General features: G+C 47.2%; 2 protein-coding genes across 12 annotated transcripts in view; one reads left to right on the top strand and one right to left on the bottom strand.

Moving 5' to 3' along the window:
- The window catches only part of ALDH5A1 (aldehyde dehydrogenase 5 family member A1), a 31,941-nt gene extending 21,455 nt beyond the window's left edge, over positions 1-10,486 (bottom strand). For 4 of the 5 annotated variants that reach the window (XR_010946700.1, XM_067752130.1, XM_067752132.1 and 1 more), the window contains exons 1-4: positions 10,012-10,486; positions 4,008-4,091; positions 1,630-1,800; positions 90-206 (exon numbers count right to left, since the gene is read on the bottom strand). Coding sequence is in view for 4 of the 5 variants with exons in the window: in XM_067752130.1 (XP_067608231.1) it covers positions 90-206; positions 1,630-1,800; positions 4,008-4,091; positions 10,012-10,338 (699 nt within the window). In the remaining variant the exon portion in view is untranslated. The remainder of the gene's footprint in view (positions 1-89; positions 207-1,629; positions 1,801-4,007; positions 4,092-10,011) is intronic. The other variant, XM_067752131.1, reaches the window with a different exon arrangement.
- GPLD1 (glycosylphosphatidylinositol specific phospholipase D1) overlaps positions 1-17,197 on the top strand; it is an 85,749-nt gene that overhangs the window by 21,574 nt on the left and 46,978 nt on the right. For 3 of the 7 annotated variants that reach the window (XM_067752122.1, XM_067752123.1, XM_067752124.1), the window contains 2 exons: positions 80-227; positions 15,202-15,284. In XM_067752122.1, the coding sequence (XP_067608223.1) occupies positions 187-227; positions 15,202-15,284 (124 nt within the window). In that variant the 5' untranslated portion in view covers positions 80-186. Of the gene's footprint in view, positions 1-50; positions 228-14,637; positions 14,769-15,172; positions 15,285-17,197 lie in introns of those variants that run through there. The other 4 variants (XM_067752126.1, XM_067752127.1, XM_067752125.1 and 1 more) reach the window with 4 other exon arrangements.

Raw genomic sequence — 17,197 nt, 5'->3', positions numbered from 1 at the left:
ACAGGAGACGCAGGCAAAGAAGTTTTCGAAAGTCTTTCCTTCTGTCCCAGATAACATCCTTTTTTTGGACTCTGTGCAGAGAGGCTCACCGCGGCCAAGGCCAGCGCAGAGAAGGGCGTGTCCTCGGCAGGTTTCACCACTACCGTGCAGCCTGCTGCCAGGGCGGCCCCCACCTTCCTCGTGATCATGGCGCTGGGGAAGTTCCACTGGATCAGAAGAGAGAGGAGGTAAGTGAGAGGAAGGACTGCCCCCTGGTCCAAAGGCAGGCAGGTTGGGAAGTCAGCCAGCAAATTCCAGTGCACAACTGCCTGGCAGAGCTGTTCTTGCACAGGTGAACTCTCAGAACACCTGGTACCTGCTGACTGCAGGGACTGGGGAGACAAAGGCTCATAGAGACAGGAAACATCTTCAGAGTTTAAAACACTACAAAATCATCTATACCGGGGACAGCCAACTTTCTCTGTAAGGGGCCGAGTAGTAAAAATTTTAGGCGTTTGGGATGTCCAGTTTCTGTCACGAGGACTCAAGACCACAGACAATACAGTACGTATATGAATAGGTGTGGCTCTGTCCCAATAAAACTTTATTTACAAACACAGGCAGCAGGCTGGATTTGGCCTGAGGGCCATAGTTTGCTGACCCTGCGGGGGGAAAATATTAGCAAAGGTGATTTTGAAAATGGTAGACGACATATTACTTTTCTCTCTCTATATATATTTATAGATAGCTCTCTGTACACATCTGTGTATCTATAGTAACAATGTTTTATTTCAGCAAAAACTCATATAGTGCTTATTCTGTCCCTTGCACTGTTCTAAGCACTTTTAAACTATAATTAATTAAATCCTCATCACAACCCAATGAGGTTGGTATTTTTCTCCTCATTTGCAGGTTTGGACAAAGTGAGACAGAGCAGTTAAGTAATTTGCTCAAGGTCACACAGCTAGTGGAGAGTCGGCTCTGAGTCAAACCTGGTCAGTCTAGGCAGTGAGGGCGGCAGTTCTCTGTAACTATGGTGAGCGGGGAAAGATAAGCAGTCTTGAGACCAGCTGGCAGACACTGTAGAGAAGTTAATATGGGATCTAGAAGGTGGACCCAAGAAAGGCAGTTCATGTAGAGAAAGCTGGGTGCCCCACAAGTATACTGCAGCCCTATCCAGGCAGACACAATATCTTTTTTTTTTTAGCCTTTTTACTTTCAGAACCTGGCCCAGTGCCTGCTGGTAGATACATAAATACTTTGCTGTTGATGATAACCATAAATTAAGCATAAAATTTTCTCAAAACTATAGCACATTTAAAAATTGTCAAATCTTAAGTCTTTTTAAAAACTGATAAATACCAAAGATCTTTTTAGATGTACTAGGCAATGCCAAGAAGAAGCCTTTATGCTAAGTCAGAGGAGCCCCTGGGTCCTCCAGTGGGTCAGTCCCCTTCTGCAGGCATTAGAAGTGCCCCCTGGCCACCACCACACCTCTCACACCTATCGCAGAGGACCAGGAAACACACCTCCACATGCAGCAATGGCATCAGGAAGCCAAGAACAGGTGACAGAGCTAACAGGATGAGCACACCTGCTCAAACCCCACTCAACCTCCTCCCCTAGGAGCTTGCAGATCCTGCCACATACTGGGGTGATGACTGCGGCCACACCGAGGGGCTGCTTGAGGACCAGGGCCCGTTTTTCTTTTGCTGGGGTGTAGATAATGTCTCCGTAAACGCGGCGGGCTTCCTCTGAAAACCACTCCAGGAAATTTGCAGAATAGAGAATTTCTCCCTGTGCCTCCTTCAGTGGCTTTCCCTAAATTAAATCAGAAAAGGTGACACTCATTACCTTCTAATAACGAAAGCATGATTCTGAGTTTCTAAATTCTTCGAGGATGCAAGCAGAGCAGGAAAGTCTCCCGTTACAAAACCCACAGGGTAGTTGAGAAATTTCTAATGAGAAATGGAATATTTCCTGCCACATCAGTAAACAAAGAATGTCACAGTCATCAGCGATTTGCAGCCCTCCAATGTGAGCCCTGAGTGAACTCAGGATATGAAAACACAGGATACTGGCCCCAGAGAGCTGAGGTGCATATCAAAGGAATGCTTTCAGTGAGCCCAGACTCTTGCATCTTCCCATACAAAGAAAAGCGCTAAATTCCTTAACTTGGGATCTGGTTTTCTTTACAATAATCTTTTGACATTCAGACTACCTGTTCTTTGTTGCAAAACTTCTGTATAACCTGGCTCTGCACTTCACCTCCTCAGAGCAGTTCTCTCAGGGTTACTTGAGACGCTGCCTCCCGGGCTTGAGGTCCTAAAAATTCCCGCCGAATAAAACAAAACTCTCAACTTTTAGGCTGTGAATATATTTTAAGTCAACACTAACCTCAGTGTGGGTCTTAGAAAGCAGAATCACAAATGGTGATGGAAGGAAGCCTGCCAGGCTGATAGGAATTGAGTAGGATAATCAAACAGTCAGCTTAGAAACCCCATTAGGGGACTGTAGATAGAGAGGGGACTTTAGGAGACCACAGTAAGGTTAATGATCACTCAAGAAAGTAATGGGAAAATCCTGAAACAATGTGGGCTTGCTTGACTCATAGAGCCGAACAAGTCGCTTAGCATCACAGCCAGATTGGCTTGCTTAACAAAATCAAGCTCACTTGATTAGCAACAAAATCATACAACAGAAGCATGAGACATGCCCCAGTACAATAAAACAATGGTGGCATGAGACCTACAGCCTGTCGGTGGTGTCATCAAGTTAATGACCCCCAGCACATGCTCTGTGCACACACAAAAATCATTTATGGAAAGGACATTTCAAAGTGAAAGACCCTCATTGTAGTGAGACCTGAAATAATTTTTCCAAAGTGCCATGACAGTCCTGGCCTGACCATGTAGGGACAAAAAACTCGAAGTGGAGGCGGAGCCGATGACGGAAACGTGATACCTACTCAAGAAAGACAAAGAAGGTCTTCCCCCCTCCCCTCTCTTCCTTTGATTATAAAAATGTAACCCACTAAGTACTTGGGGCAGCGCACTGCTTGCCTGCCCGCTTGTAAGCCTCACAAGCAACCTATTCTAATAAATCACTTTAAAAAAAATAAATTTATATATTTATTTATGGTTGCATTGGGTCTTTGCTGCTGCACACTGGCTTTCTCTAGTTGAGGCGAGCAGGGGCTACTCTTTGTTGCGATGCATGGGCTTCTCATTGCAGTGGCTTCTCCTGTTGCAGAGCACAGGCTCTAGGCGCACGGGCTTCAGTAGTTGTGGCACGTGGGCTCAGTAGTTGTGGTTCGTGGGCTCTAGAGTGCAGGCTCAGTAGTTGTGGCACACGGGGTTAGTTGCTTCGTGGCACGTGGGATCTTCCCGGACCAGGGCTCGAACCCGTGTCCCCTGCATTGGCAGGCGGATTCTTAACCACAGCGCCACCAGGGAAGTCCTAAATCACTTCTTATCTATCACTTTGCCTCTCGTTGAATTGTTGTTTCTGCACTGAGACATAAAGGACCAGGCTTCTTGGAGGCCCCCGAAATGACACCTAACAGTTTCAAGACCGCCCTGAGCCACAATCGTCATTTGCATTCTCAATATGTTTACAATTAGGAGGAGGAACCTAGAACTGCCTCTTCAATTTTTTTTCCTTCTAACATCTTCTAAATGTTGTGAACGGTGGAGAGTAATTTATTAGAGCAACCAAAAAACTGGTACCTTTGAAAATGTACAAAAACAACATGAAAAATCAATCAACGCAATCACATGCTAAAAACCTGGAATGGTGGAAAAGCAGTATTCACGCAGTCCCACTCAAAATCTATTTCTTGCATATTATTAAATAGGCGTGCCTGACTTAATTTTGTGCCCAAAATAAGAATTAGCTGATATCTGATTGTTAGGCAAGGAATTCACGTTTTCTTTAGCTACAGCACTGAAGTTAGAGGCTTCCCCATCCTTCAGTCTAAGAACTCCCGGACAATTTCTTCAGGTAGTAAGTTAGCGTCCTGAACTTACACTTTCAGCTGTGATTATCTTGGCAAGGTCATCCTTATTTTGTATCATTAAGTCGTACCATTTCCGAAGTAAAGAACTCCTCTCCTGAAAAAGAATTAAAAAATAGTAAAATGCCAAGTGTAAGAGAGACTATTAAATAATCTTCAGTTTCCTAAAATATTTGCTGTGTGGTCTCATTCTTGGGGAGACATACATTGACCTTTTTTTTTAAATTGAGGTATAATTGACACACATATTTGTTTCAGGTGTACAGATCTTTCTTTGATAAGTGATAACAAAGATCCAATTTTCAAGTTGCATCTAACAAGGTGTGCGGAGTCATAAATTGTAAGAGAGAAAAAAGTTCTGTGGAAGAGCTGTTACTATTTATGGTAAATATGAATAACTTTCACCACACTAAGGTATAGTTCCTTACTTTAAAAAAAAGGTATGTTTAATTGCAGTGAAATACACTAAAATTTGCCATCTTAATCATTTTTAAGTGTGCAGTTCAGTGGCATTAAGCACATTCACAGTATTGTGCAACAGTCACCACCATCCATCTCCCAGAATGCTTTTCGTCTTGCAGAACGGAGACTCTGTACCTGTTAAACAATAACTCTCCACTCCCCGCAGCCTCTGACAAGCACGATTCTACTTTCTGTCTCTGTGAACTGGACTGCTCTAGGTACCTTATATAGGTAGAATCATACAGCCTTTGTCCCGTGACAGGCTTATTTCACTCAACACAATGTCCTCAAGTATAGTTCTTTATTTTAACGACTCACTGGCTAGTTAAATTTGTCCCACAGACTGGGGTGGAGGTTGCAGGGTGTGTAAGGCATCTGAAGGGGTTTTGCACACTTAAGAAGAGGGCCCAGGCACAACACCGTGGATGCCCTTGATGCCACTGAACGGTACACTTGCAAATGGCTAAAATGGTAAGTTTTATGTTATGTACATTTTATCACAGTTTTTTAAAATTTCCAAAGATAAAAGGATGAATGAATAAATTGGATTATTAAGTATATTATGGAAGAAATGGTTTCTTAAAAAAAATTTTTTTAGGGCTTCCCTGGTGGCGCAGTGGTTGAGAGTCCGCCTGCCGATGCAGGGGACACGGGTTCGTGCCCCGGTCCGGGAAGATCCCACATGCCGCGGAGCGGCTGGGCCCGTGAGCCATGGCCGCTGAGCCTGCGCGTCCGGAGCCTGTGGTCCGCGACGGGAGAGGCCACAACAGTGAGAGGCCCACGTACCGCAAAAAAAGAAAAACAAAAAAAATTTTTTTTAAAGGAACTCATATAAAACCATAAAAAAAAAGACGGCCCAGAAAATCCAGGTCAACCAGGCCACACAGAGGTGCCCCGAAGGAAGATGTGCCCCCGAGCTCTGGCTTCCTGCATCCAAACAGGTGTATCCGAAGCAAAGGAGAATCTTTGGTTTATTCCTACCTGCTGAAAGGTTGCCCACAGCAACGAGCAAAGCTTGTTTGTGATTCTGTCATCCTAATCCATCCAGCAGGTGTTAAGATTTAAATTATTTTCTCATTCCACTCATGAGCAGGGAGCCTGAGACTGTAAGCACCACTAACCATCTTTCTCTGGGTTCTTTCCCTTCCCTATTTTGGATAAGCTAATAAGCTTCGTTATCTTAGCTCTCAAGGGTGTTGTTGAGATGAAGTCTTCTGAATCTCCAACCCCCAGAGAACAGGCATTGACAGCTCTTAAAACAGTATTACTGCAGTAATTTCACCCTCACTCTGTGCAACACTGGTTAAGAATCTGATGACTGTGGGCCTGTGTGCTGTGACTTATTCTGGGTAAGAAAGGAAAGACTAAAATCTAGGAGGCCTGGATTAGAGAAAAAAAAGAAATGTGAGTAAATGGCCTGCAAGGAATAGAGCACCACACAGAGTCTGAGAGAGAATGAGAGAAGAACACGGAAAGCATGAGAACGGTAAGAATAAAAAGCAGATTCTGCTTGCTGGCAGAAAACCCAGGGTCCAGTCTGAACACAGACACCAGCAGAGGCCACAAACTGCCCTCGGTGTGCGCGGCCCGTGTTATGGGTTAGTTGCGCCTGCGCAAAAAAGGCGTGTTGGAGTCCCAGTTCCCAGCCCCTCAGAGATGGGGAGATGGGGTCTTGACAGAGGTCATCCAGTTAAGACAAGGTCATCGGGATGGGCCCTAACCCACTATGACTGATGTCCTTATAAAAAGGGGAAATTTGGACAAGACAGAAGCACGCACAGAGGGAAGATGACACAGAGAGACACAGGGAGAAGATGGCCATCTATAAACCAAGGAGAGAGACCTGGAACCGTTCCTTCCCTCGGAGCCCTCAGAAGGAGCCAACCCTGCCGACACCTTGATTTCAGGCTTCTTGCCTCCAGAACTGAGGTGACACATTTCTGTGGTTTAAACCACCAAGTTTGTGGTACTCTGTGACGCCAGCCCCAGGAAACTTCTCCAGCCTTTGTAAGGATCTGAGTAAGTGTGCAGGCCTCAGACAGGGGGCTGGGGAGGCTGGTGGTGGATGGAGTAACGTGGGGCTCAAATCCCAGACCCTCCACTTGAGCAACAGTGAAGTTACATAACCAGGAGCCTCTGTAAGCCAGTTTCCTCGTGCACAGCATGGCTCGACTGTCTACCTCACAGGGCCATTGAAAGGACTAAACAAAACGCACCTGGAGCACCAAGAACAGTACTCAGCTGTGGAAGGCACAACAACAGCCCTCAAAGAGGGCCTCAGCCTAATCCCTGGAACCTGTGAACATATTACTTTACAAGGCAGAAGGGATTCTGCCGACGTGATTAAGGACCTTGCGGTAAGGAGACGATCCTGAATTACCCAGGTGGGGCCAGTGTAACCAACAAGGATGTCTATAAGAGGGAGAGAGGCGGGGCAGAGGCAGCGTGGGAGGTGTGATACAGAAGGAGAGGTTGGAGTGCTCTGGGGCCACAGACCACGGACTGCGGGCGGCTTCTAGAAGCTGGAAAAAGCAAGGAAAGCCCTAGAGTTCCTGAAGGAATGCAGCCCTGCAAACCCGTTTTGGACTTCTGACCTCCAGAACTGTAAGAATAAGTTTGTGTTGTTGCGTTTTGTTAAGTCCCTGAGTTTGGGGTGATTCGTTATAGCAGGCCACAAGAAAGTAATGCATCAGCTTATAAGGCGGTCAGTAAACGCGTCAGTAACCATCTTTCCCTGAACTCCTCCAGGAGTTCACAGGGTGGAGAAAGGAGGTCATAAAACGCGTGAAAAGAAAGACGTGAAGTAATGCAAAAGACGTCAAGGGGAAGGGCGAGACAAGGGTACGGGCCACGCTACGGGTTCGGGGGAGACTGATGGAAGGCTGTGTGGTCCAACGGACGCCATGGCAGACATGATACACGAGCCAGACCCCAGGAATGGCGGGACGTGAGTGGGCCTAGAGAGGAAAGCAGAAGATAGCTGGGGGGCAGCGGGGCGAGCAGCAGAGGCCTCGGGGCAAGAAAGCTGCCTTACAAGCTGCGTTTGCGCCCCACCGTCCAAGCTGCAGAGGTGGACCCAGCTTCCTTAGGAAGCCAAACCCACCACTTCCTTAGTAAGACGCTCCAAGGTCCTTTCAAGAAGCCCCAGGCAAGACCACCTGACTGCACCTGGAAGAGCTCCAGGGCACTGTAACACCCCTACACGGCAGGCTTGAGGCTGCGGGCCCGGGTGGGGCTCCAAAACAACAGCAGAGGGCCCAGGGCTCAGCCTCGATGCCCACCCGTCCTGTAAATTCCCACAGCTGTAAGTGCATACGCGTGTTGTCTCTAGCTCAGGCCTCCCTCTCCTGACTCACGTAGCCAACATCCTACTTAACACCCTCACTTGGTGACTAACAACATCTCAGACTCAGTGTGTCCAAAGCTGAGCTCCGATGTCTCGCCCCAATGCTGCTCCTCTCACCCCCTTCCCGTCTCTGGATAGTTACTCCTTCCTTCCAGTGGCTCTGGCCAGAAGCCCTGGGGTCATCATTCCATCCTGTCTTTCTCTCACACCTCGTCTAATAATCTGTCAGGGAATCCAGTTGCCTCTACCTTCAGGATATATCCTTGATCAGAACACTGCTCACCGCCTGAACGGCTCCCATCCTAGTGCAGGCCCGTCAGCATCTCCCACATGAATCACCGGCACAGCCTCCTAGCCCTCTGGGCTTCCACCATTGCCCCCCCTTCAGTCTATTCTCGGCACTGTGAATAGACTGAAACCCTTTGAAACGGAGCCCCGCCTCACTCGCAGTAAAACCCCACTCAGTCCCTAAAACAGCTCCGCAGCCCACTGGATCCAGCACCCTCCTCCTAAGACTCTCCCCCCACGTTAGTCCCCTCAGCACACAGGCCTCCTTGCTGATCTACACCTGTGTCAGGCATGCCCCTGACTCAGGATTTTTGCTCCAGCTGAATTCCCTCACCTCCTTTGGTCTTTGCATCTCATGTCCTCAATGAGGCCTACCCTGATGTTATAGGGTCCCCCCCAATTCATATAACCCCCCAGTACCTCAGAGTGTGACTGCATTTGGAGATAGGGTCTTGAAAGAGTTTTTTTTGTTTTTTGCGGCATGCGGGCCTCTCACTGTTGTGGCCTCTCCCGCTGCGGAGCACAGGCTCCGGATGCGCAGGCTCAGCGGCCATGGCTCATGGGCCCAGCCGCTCCGCGGCATGTGGGATCTTCCTGGACCGGGGCACGAACCCACGTCCCCTGAATTGGCAGGTGGACTCTCAACCACTGCGCCACCAGGGAAGCCCGAAAGAGGTTTTTAAGGTTAAATGAGGTCATTAGGGTGGATCCTAACCCAATATAGCTAGCGTCTTCACAAGAAGAGACTAGGACACTGACAAGTTCAGAGGCAGAAGCATGTGAAGATGGGGGACGACGGCCATCTACAAGCCAGAGAGAGGGGCCTCAGAAGAAACCAAGCCTGCCCACACCTTGATAGCAGATTTCTAGCTTCCTGAGCTTTGAGACCAGAAATTCCTACTGTTTAAGCCACCTAGTCTGTGATACTCTTATGGCGGCCCTAGCAAACCAATACACCTGCCCACACTACTTATTTTGCATCTTGCCCCTTTTCTCTGGCCTCTGATCCTCTTAGCCTTCCTTCTCTACCTTTTTTTTCCCTCATAGCATCCATCACTTCTAACATATTTGTTTAGCTATGTTTTGTTTACAGGTTAGAACTCCCCTCCCACCCCTCACCCCCAAGTGAACTCCAAGAGGGCAGGAATCTTTTGTTGATTGCTGTATGGCAAGCACCTCCCACAGTGCGTGGCATAGCAGTTGCCCAGACAACATCTAATGGATGAATGAAAGCTACGACTCCCTCGGGTACTTGGACCTTATTGCTGGATCTGTATCTTCCTTCAGAGGGGGGATGCTGACGGACAGGGTGGACAGTCACTTCACTGGGCTGACTCCTAGGTGTCACATAATAAATGCTCTAACAGCCCCCATCCCGCACCCCCAATTCTCCACTATTCTCTGTCAGTTAATAGATGGAGCTCTCTAATCAGGCCCCAAACCTGGAGACTGGTCCTGGACTGGTCGCTTCCCCTGCTCGATTCTTTTCCCCAGTTCTCTCCACTGCCGAGTTCGTGACTCGAGCCCGAGGCACTCACTACCAGCCTCCTTGTGGACCACTGAAGATGCTCTGAAGTCACTCGTGCTCTCACCTTCCCTGACCCTTCCCGCCCTCCACCCCCAACACACATGCACACACGCACGCACGCATCGGCCTGCTCGCTTGTAATCGCATGTTGGTGTTCTGCCTCACCTACTGGATACTTTATGAGGCTTGAGGCTTGAGGCTGGGGCTGTGCTCCCTAGCGCCGGCACAGGGCTTGGCACAAAGCCGACGCTCCAAACGGATTTGTTGGCCATCTCTTTTCTTGTTACCATGACTGTCCGCGTGGTGTATGCCGGAGCATTGGGGAGGGGAGGTGACAGCTGGTTTCACTAGAGGGCAAAGCCCGATCGCACCCTGGACCCGGCGCGCACTCACCTTGGCCGAGACCCCCCTCCAGCTGCAGAAAGCCTCGTAGGCGGCACGCACGGCGGCGCGGGCCTCGGGTACCCCGCAGTCGGCCACCAAGCCCAGCTCGGCGCCGCTGGCCGGGTCGTGCACCGGGAAGGTGTCGGCGGCCGAGAGCCAGCTGCCGCCCACGAAGCCGTCGGTGCGCAGCAGGGCCGAGGAAAGGCCCGCTGGGCCCCGGGCGTAGCCGCGAATCCGGGCCACCGGGTAGCCGGCGCGGGGGCGGAGGACCCGGCTGGGAGGCGTCCGGGGGAGGTGCAGGGCCAGGCAGCTCCGCAGCCGAAAACAGGTCGCCATGGCCCAGGCGGCGGCGGCGGCAGGAAGCAGGCAAGCGAGCGTGCGCACCCGAGTGCAGGGATCCAGGCGGCGGCGGGGACGCGCCGGGTGGCGGCGGACGCGGGCTGAAGGTGGCCGAGACGCGAAGCAGCGCCCTCTCCCCGCGCTCTTCGCTCTGCATCTCCGCGCAGTCTGGACCTTAACCCTGAGCGCTGGGTGGCTTGGCTTCCTGCGCGAGCTGGGAAGGGTCGCTGGGAGAGACACCTGAGGACCGCCATGCCGTCACCTTTGTCCCTCTCGTTTGTCTAACTTTTCCTTAGCCCCTCAACCGCTGTAAGAGAACCGCTCCCTCTCTCCACCACTTCCCCAAACCGGCATTCCCCCAAACCGGCATTCCCCCGCCACCGGAATTTGTGCTTGGCCCATGAATATGCTGGTGTCTGCCCCAGCTTCTAAGGACGTGATCACGATTCTTTATTGCCAATGCTCTTGTGCGCTCAGGATTTGGGGCGAGGGTTCTCCGAGGGGGTGCAGTGTGGTCCACCGTTCTGCTGCCTGGATGCTTTTCTAGGTGTGTGTCTAAGTGTTCTCTCCATTAACTGGGAGCAAGCAGGGGTGCCCATGATATAAGCGCCTTTGGAGACGAACAGACTTGGATCTAAGCTCAGAATCTGTGGTTGGCAAGCTGTGTAACCTTCTACAATTTATTTAACCTCCTTCCTGTCCTTTGTAGAATGGAACAATACCTACCCCATAGGTTTGTTGTGATTTAACATATGCTCAGTACAGCATTACTCAGTACGTTAAATGCAGCAGTGTTCAAAGCCATGCTAGCTGCCCTGGTTCAAACAACTAGTAAGACTAAAGTTAGGACACCTACTAGTCAGTGGGACCATTTTGTCAAAATCATCAACCAAGGTATAATCACAATTAGACTTGGCCTAAAACCCTGGAAGTAGCAAGGAAGCCTCAACTTCGATGAGGATAAAGATAAAAATAGCAGGCCTGTACTCGGAATTTGTGGGTTCAAATGAAGCCTGACTCTAGGCATTGATTGGATCGCTAGTCTCAAAAAAACTCCTTCTGTATCTCTCCTGAGTGGAGAGTCTCTTGCTGGCTTTTGCAGAGCCTGTGGGCTCTTTACCTTTTCTAGATTTTTATTTGTAAAAGGCCGAGGCGGTACTTTATATTTTGACTTTGGTTTTTGCTGAGTCACTGTCACTCAATCTTGAGTCCGTCAAATTTGGCAGAAATGGGAATAGCACTTAATTAAATAGAGTTTAATCTTTTGTGTGAGTGGGTTCACTTTTGGGTTCTGTATTCTACTGAAGGAATTGGGAGGTGAGAGGCAGTCCTGATGGAGACCACAGCTGGTTGGGTATCACATTCGGGACTGGGGAGCTGGTGTGCTTCCACCTACGGCCTGCAGAGGGAGCTCTACGGATAGTTGATTTCTAAGGGTTGGGGAAATCCATTCTGCTGAGCAAAAACTAAGTCCCAGAAAAGTGAAGTCCGCTGTGGCTGCCTCTCTCGATCCAAAATTACTTTTTTTTTAACTTATTTTGCAAGGTTCTATTTCAAACGGTGCACACTCTGCCTAGGGCCCATAGGACTTTTAGGGGAACACAAAAATATTGACCTTCTTATAAAATCAGAATAAAAAAATAAGCTTTTACGTTCAGTATTAATAACCTTTATACCAATGCAGATGTAAAATATGATTTTTTAAAAGTTTATTTTTATGAAGGAAGGGACCCTCCCCCCCACCCCAACCAAGGCAAAAGTGTCCAGGGCCTAGGAAATTCACCATGTCCCCTGCCCTTCTCCCCAACTCACTGTTCTGTGCTCTTTGCAAGTTCCTATTTAGAGTGGGAAAAATTCCCTCCTGGTTCCGGGCTTGCTTCTAGGCCCGCCCAGAGCTGGCCAGTTGTGTTCACCAGGGCTTAAAAGGATAAGACCACCAGGTGACAGGGACCTTTCTTCCTTTCCCCTTGGCTTTCCCCTGTCCTCTACCTCTAATTCTCACTTTCTCCATCCTCTCTTCCATTCACTATAAGGGCACTATGATGACAGCAACATATTAGACTGCAGAAGCGAACTGAAATTGTCTGCTTTATCTCAAAAGTTTCTGGACCTCAAAATTTTATCTCATTTAACTGCACAAGGAGACCCACCTTCACTTCAAAAGTCCTACCCTGTGTTGGCTTCATACACCAATCTAAACTGTTATAAAAGGTATATTGCTGTATATCTGAGTGTAAAATTTTTAAATTCAATAAGGAATATAGTTACTCAATAGAAGTCTGAGGTGCATCTTTTAGAAAGGGAACATTTCTTTTGAATGATAATAGTTAACATTCATTAAACACTTACTGTATACCAGTCACTTTTTTTTTTTTTTTTTTGGTGGTGTGCGGGCCTCTCACCATTGTGGCCCCTTCCATTGGGAGCACAGGCTCCGGACGCGCAGGCTCAGCAGCAATGGCTCACGGGCCCAGCCGCTCGCGGCATGTGGGATCTTCCCGGACCGGGGCACGAACCCATGTCCCCTGCATCGGCAGGCGGACTCTCAAACACTGCGCCACCAGGGAACCCCTATACCAGTCTCTTTTAAGCATGTTACCTATATACTCATCTGATCTTCACGGCAACCCTATATGGTAGGCATTATTATCCCCATTTTTATGGATAATTTTATAAGTAAGGAAACTGAGGCAATGAAACTTTTAGTAACTTGCCCAAGGTCACCCCAATAGAAGGTAGCAGAACAGGGACCCAAATAAAACCCAAGGCCTTGTGGCTCTCAAGCCTGTATCTCCCCACTCATTCCTTAATATACCTGCATGTTTACCTCTCAGCTTGTGTCTCTATTTCCAGAAAAGCTCTAAATGGTAGACTCATGATGTCTATTATATAACAAAGCCACCTGTATTAGGAAAAGAGGGAGTGGGGTAGAAAGAAAAACAATTCCATACACCTTTGTCAGGTAGTTTTCTTAATATTGCCAGCTCCATTTTAACTTTCCTTTAAAAGTCATATCTTTGTTACAAGCAGCATTGTCCTACAAAGGCCCTATCTCAAAACCATTACACTGTACTGCCTAAGAAAATAATTCCCTCCCATTCTATTACATACCTAAAATTAAGTCATTCTGAATCTTAAACACAAAAAATATATGTAATGAGAAATTTGGCATTAATATGGCTTAGTTACTGAACCCTGAACCCATTTCTTTCTCTGGTGCTTTTTGGATAGGTTTGCTTTATTAAACCTGATTAGATATTGTCTTCAGGCAGTGTTACATTTTCCCTGTCGACCCTTTGCAACCCTTTACTGTTATTCATCGAATACTCCTGGGTCTTCTGGGCTTACTAGAGCCCTAAATTCTAATTGCCTCCCCCTCACTTGCAGGCTTTGGAAAGCCCGGAGTGACAGGGGAGCAAACTCCATGGCCTCTGATGGCCAGAGGGGCATGGCAACCTGTACACGTGTGTGTGGGGCGGGCTGGAGGACGTGGGGAGGGCACCCTCTGTCTGTGGAGGGGAGACTGCTGGCTCTTCAGCTTCAGCTGGTGGTCACATCACATGGGAATGTCAGTTCATGTAGCCAGTTTGTTGTTTTGCTTTTTTAAAGAGAGCTAGAAATCTAAGTTTCTATGTGGATTTTCCCCATTAAAAAAAAAAAAAGTTGGCCTAAATTTATAAAACACCCTATTTGCCAAACAAAACACATCAGCTTATGGCCTCTGACCTACAAACAGGAGCAGCAGGGCCTCATGCCATCAGGGTTGAGGGAGAGCTCTAGGATTCCTTTCCTTGGGGCTTTGCAGATGCAGAGTTAGGGTTACAGAGGAAACTTGGCAGACACCTCAGGGTCTCAAATCATCCCATCTTCTATTCTTCTCTTCCGTTTGGCTAACCTGAGAAGGAATACCGTGTCCTCCCACTCTTTTAAAATCTCCTTTCTTGTTTTTAAGGTATAATATGCATAATTCGAGCTTTAAGATCACCATCATTTCTATGAAGAGTTAAACCTAATGTTTCCCATGGGTTAAGTGCTATAGATTGGATACTTTGTCAGGTGTATTCTGAACCTAGCATTTTCTGAATCCTCCTTTCTTGGTCCTAAATCTGTCTCTCCCCACTTGCCCCTCCACTCCCCACCCACCGACAGTGGTATTGGCACCTTTGTTTGGGCTGCAGGAATCTGACCAGGCAGCAAGCTCTGGATACGCCCTATAAGAATAGCCAGAGATAAAAAGACCAGGAGTGGCTGCTGTTGTGTAATCAATCCCACACAAGTGTCATAATTTGTTGCCAGATACTGAAAGAGAAGCTGGTTCCAGCTGATCGTCATAAAAGATTTCCCAGCCCTTGTGGCTTCAGAGGCTAAGGAGACAGGGTAACCAGACGTACGTGTGGAAAGATGCAAGAGAAATCGGCTCTTGTAAGGTGAGGTGGTCCAATATACTTATTATCAATAGAGACAGGTGAGTCTTTTTTTTTTTTTTTAAAGAAAGCGAAGAATATTTGGAGACAACTTTGCTTGTGTCTCCGTCCAGATTTCATGTTAAAAAGAAATCCAGGGGAAAGCGGGGTCAGAAGATGGGAATGCACCACCTGGAGACATTTAGATTTCAGTTTATCGCTTTTTTCTTTCCCAGGTGGAGTTTGTTTGCTGTTCTGGTGAAGTTAAACAGTAGTTAAACAGTTGACTTCACTGGAAAATATTATTTTGAAATGAACCTGGGTTTCCCGTGTCAGTGACCTGCTTAGCGGGAAAGCAGTGGGTCTGGGCCAGGATTTCAGACTCCGTGCTGCCGCAGCTCTGAGCATTTCTCGTCACCATAGGAGCAGGGAGTAATGAGAGCATGTCTACTTTCAGATTCTGGTCAGGAGTGCTGATTGCACTGGGCTCCCTCTGCCCTAGAAGTTCACCGTGTGGCATTTCAACACACGTAGAAATAGGTAAGTGCCGACCCCTTGTCATGGTATCAAGGACAGTATATCTGTCAGAAATGTTAAGGGATTTAAAGTCTAACGCGTGTATTGATAATGAGTTTCCCTGCTGCACTGAGCCGTGGGGCAGTGGAGAAGAAAAAGCCAGAGATGGAGTCGTCCAGGATTGGGGATTGACTACTGGGGTGAGGTCCGTGGAGGAACAGGAAGCCTCTTTGGTCATTGGGTCCCTGGCTGTTTCTCTGCGTGGGGAAATAGGAACTGGATAAACTAGGGGTTCCCATGAAGCAGAAGAACTGACAGAGTGGGAGAGGAGAAAGACGGGTGGAATATGGTAGGAGTGAGGAATTTATGCTTGTTTTTACATTTCCAAGTATATGTAAAGGACCATGTGTGGCCACGGGAGTGGGTCCCCTGAGTCAAGTGGCTTTAAAGATGGTTGGCTTTAGGGAGGGCAAGGAATGGTCCCTGGCACTAGAAATGCCCAGAATGATGGCAGTATTTGGGGAACACGGGTACAGCAAGCTAGTGCCTATGAGCTCAGGGGCAAAGGCTGAGTTACCTGGATAGAGGTAAATGGTAACACAAAAAGTTGTTTCTTGGACAAAATGTATTTGTAATGTTTTTTAACTCTTTAGATAAAAACAATAACAATATTTTATAGTTATGCTACTTTTAGAAGATTCAAAACAGAGCAAGATTACAAATAAAATATAAAAATTTATCAATACAAAACACCTAGAATATTGAGCTCAGCTGGGCAAGAACTATATTATCACAGAATTCTATGATCTGAAAGGACACTAGAGGTCACTGAGTCTAGTTCCTTTATTTTACAGCAGAGGAAACTGATCCCAGGGAGTTTTCACAGCTCACTTGTTAGTGACCTGGTCAAGAATTACATATCCTGACAGCTGGTCCAGTGTTCTTTCCATTAAACATCTATTGCTGGGCTTCCCTGGTGGCACAGTGGTTAAGAATCTGCCTGCAATTGCAGGGGACACAGGTTCGAGCCCTGGTCTGGGAAGATCTCACATGCCGCGGAGCAACTAAGCGTGTGCACCACAACTACTGAGCCTGCGCTCTAGAGCCCGCGAGCCACAACTGTTGAAGCCTGCGCACCTAGAGCCTGTGCTCTGCAACAAGAGAAGCCACCGCGATGAGAAGCCCGTGCGCCGCAACGAAGAGTAGCCTCCGCTCGCCGCAACTAGAGAAAAGCCCACGCGCAGCAATGAAGACCCAATGCAGCCAAAAATAAATAAATAAAATAAATTTATTAAGAAACCCAAACATCTATTGCTAAAAGGGAGTCAGGCGACAGTGGAAAAGGAAATTGGACCTAGGTTCTAGTACCAGCTCTGCTGTAAACTACATGAGTGACTCTGAACAATTCACTTTCTCTCTCTCTTCTTCTTCTGCAAAATGAGAGAGCTGAACTTCTTAATGAATTCTAAATTATTTTGCACATCTAAGTTCTCTGAAAATGAAATTGCTGAAATTATAGCAGTGGGCCAAAGAGGAACAAATATAAGTGGGGATATTCAAGTTTTTAATCTTTGGATTTTAAAAATTAGACATGAAATCTAAAAATTTTTAAAAATCAGATAATTATGTTTCTTCAGTAGCAAAACAAAGGTGCTAATAATATGTTAATATATATTAATCTAATATATGCTCAATATAAAACATGTAATAAAAAATAATAAACATGTTTATGTGGACATAATTGAAGTCAACTCCTAATCTGCACACTGAATATTTTTCTATAAAAGGCAATTAAAACAACACTTATTTACTAATAACTTAGATTTCATAAATATCCTGGTTCTTGTTTTCACCTCTTACGTAGGCCTGTGTGGATGGTTGACATTTATGTGAGTTAATTATTAGAATTGGCCTCATTCAGTGATTTGGGTTTATAA

Source organism: Pseudorca crassidens, chromosome 10 (assembly GCF_039906515.1).
Source record: "Pseudorca crassidens isolate mPseCra1 chromosome 10, mPseCra1.hap1, whole genome shotgun sequence".
NCBI classification, from domain to species: Eukaryota; Metazoa; Chordata; class Mammalia; order Artiodactyla; family Delphinidae; genus Pseudorca; species Pseudorca crassidens.
Note: the sequence above shows the minus strand (reverse complement) of the source record. Positions and strands in the feature narration are given on the sequence as shown.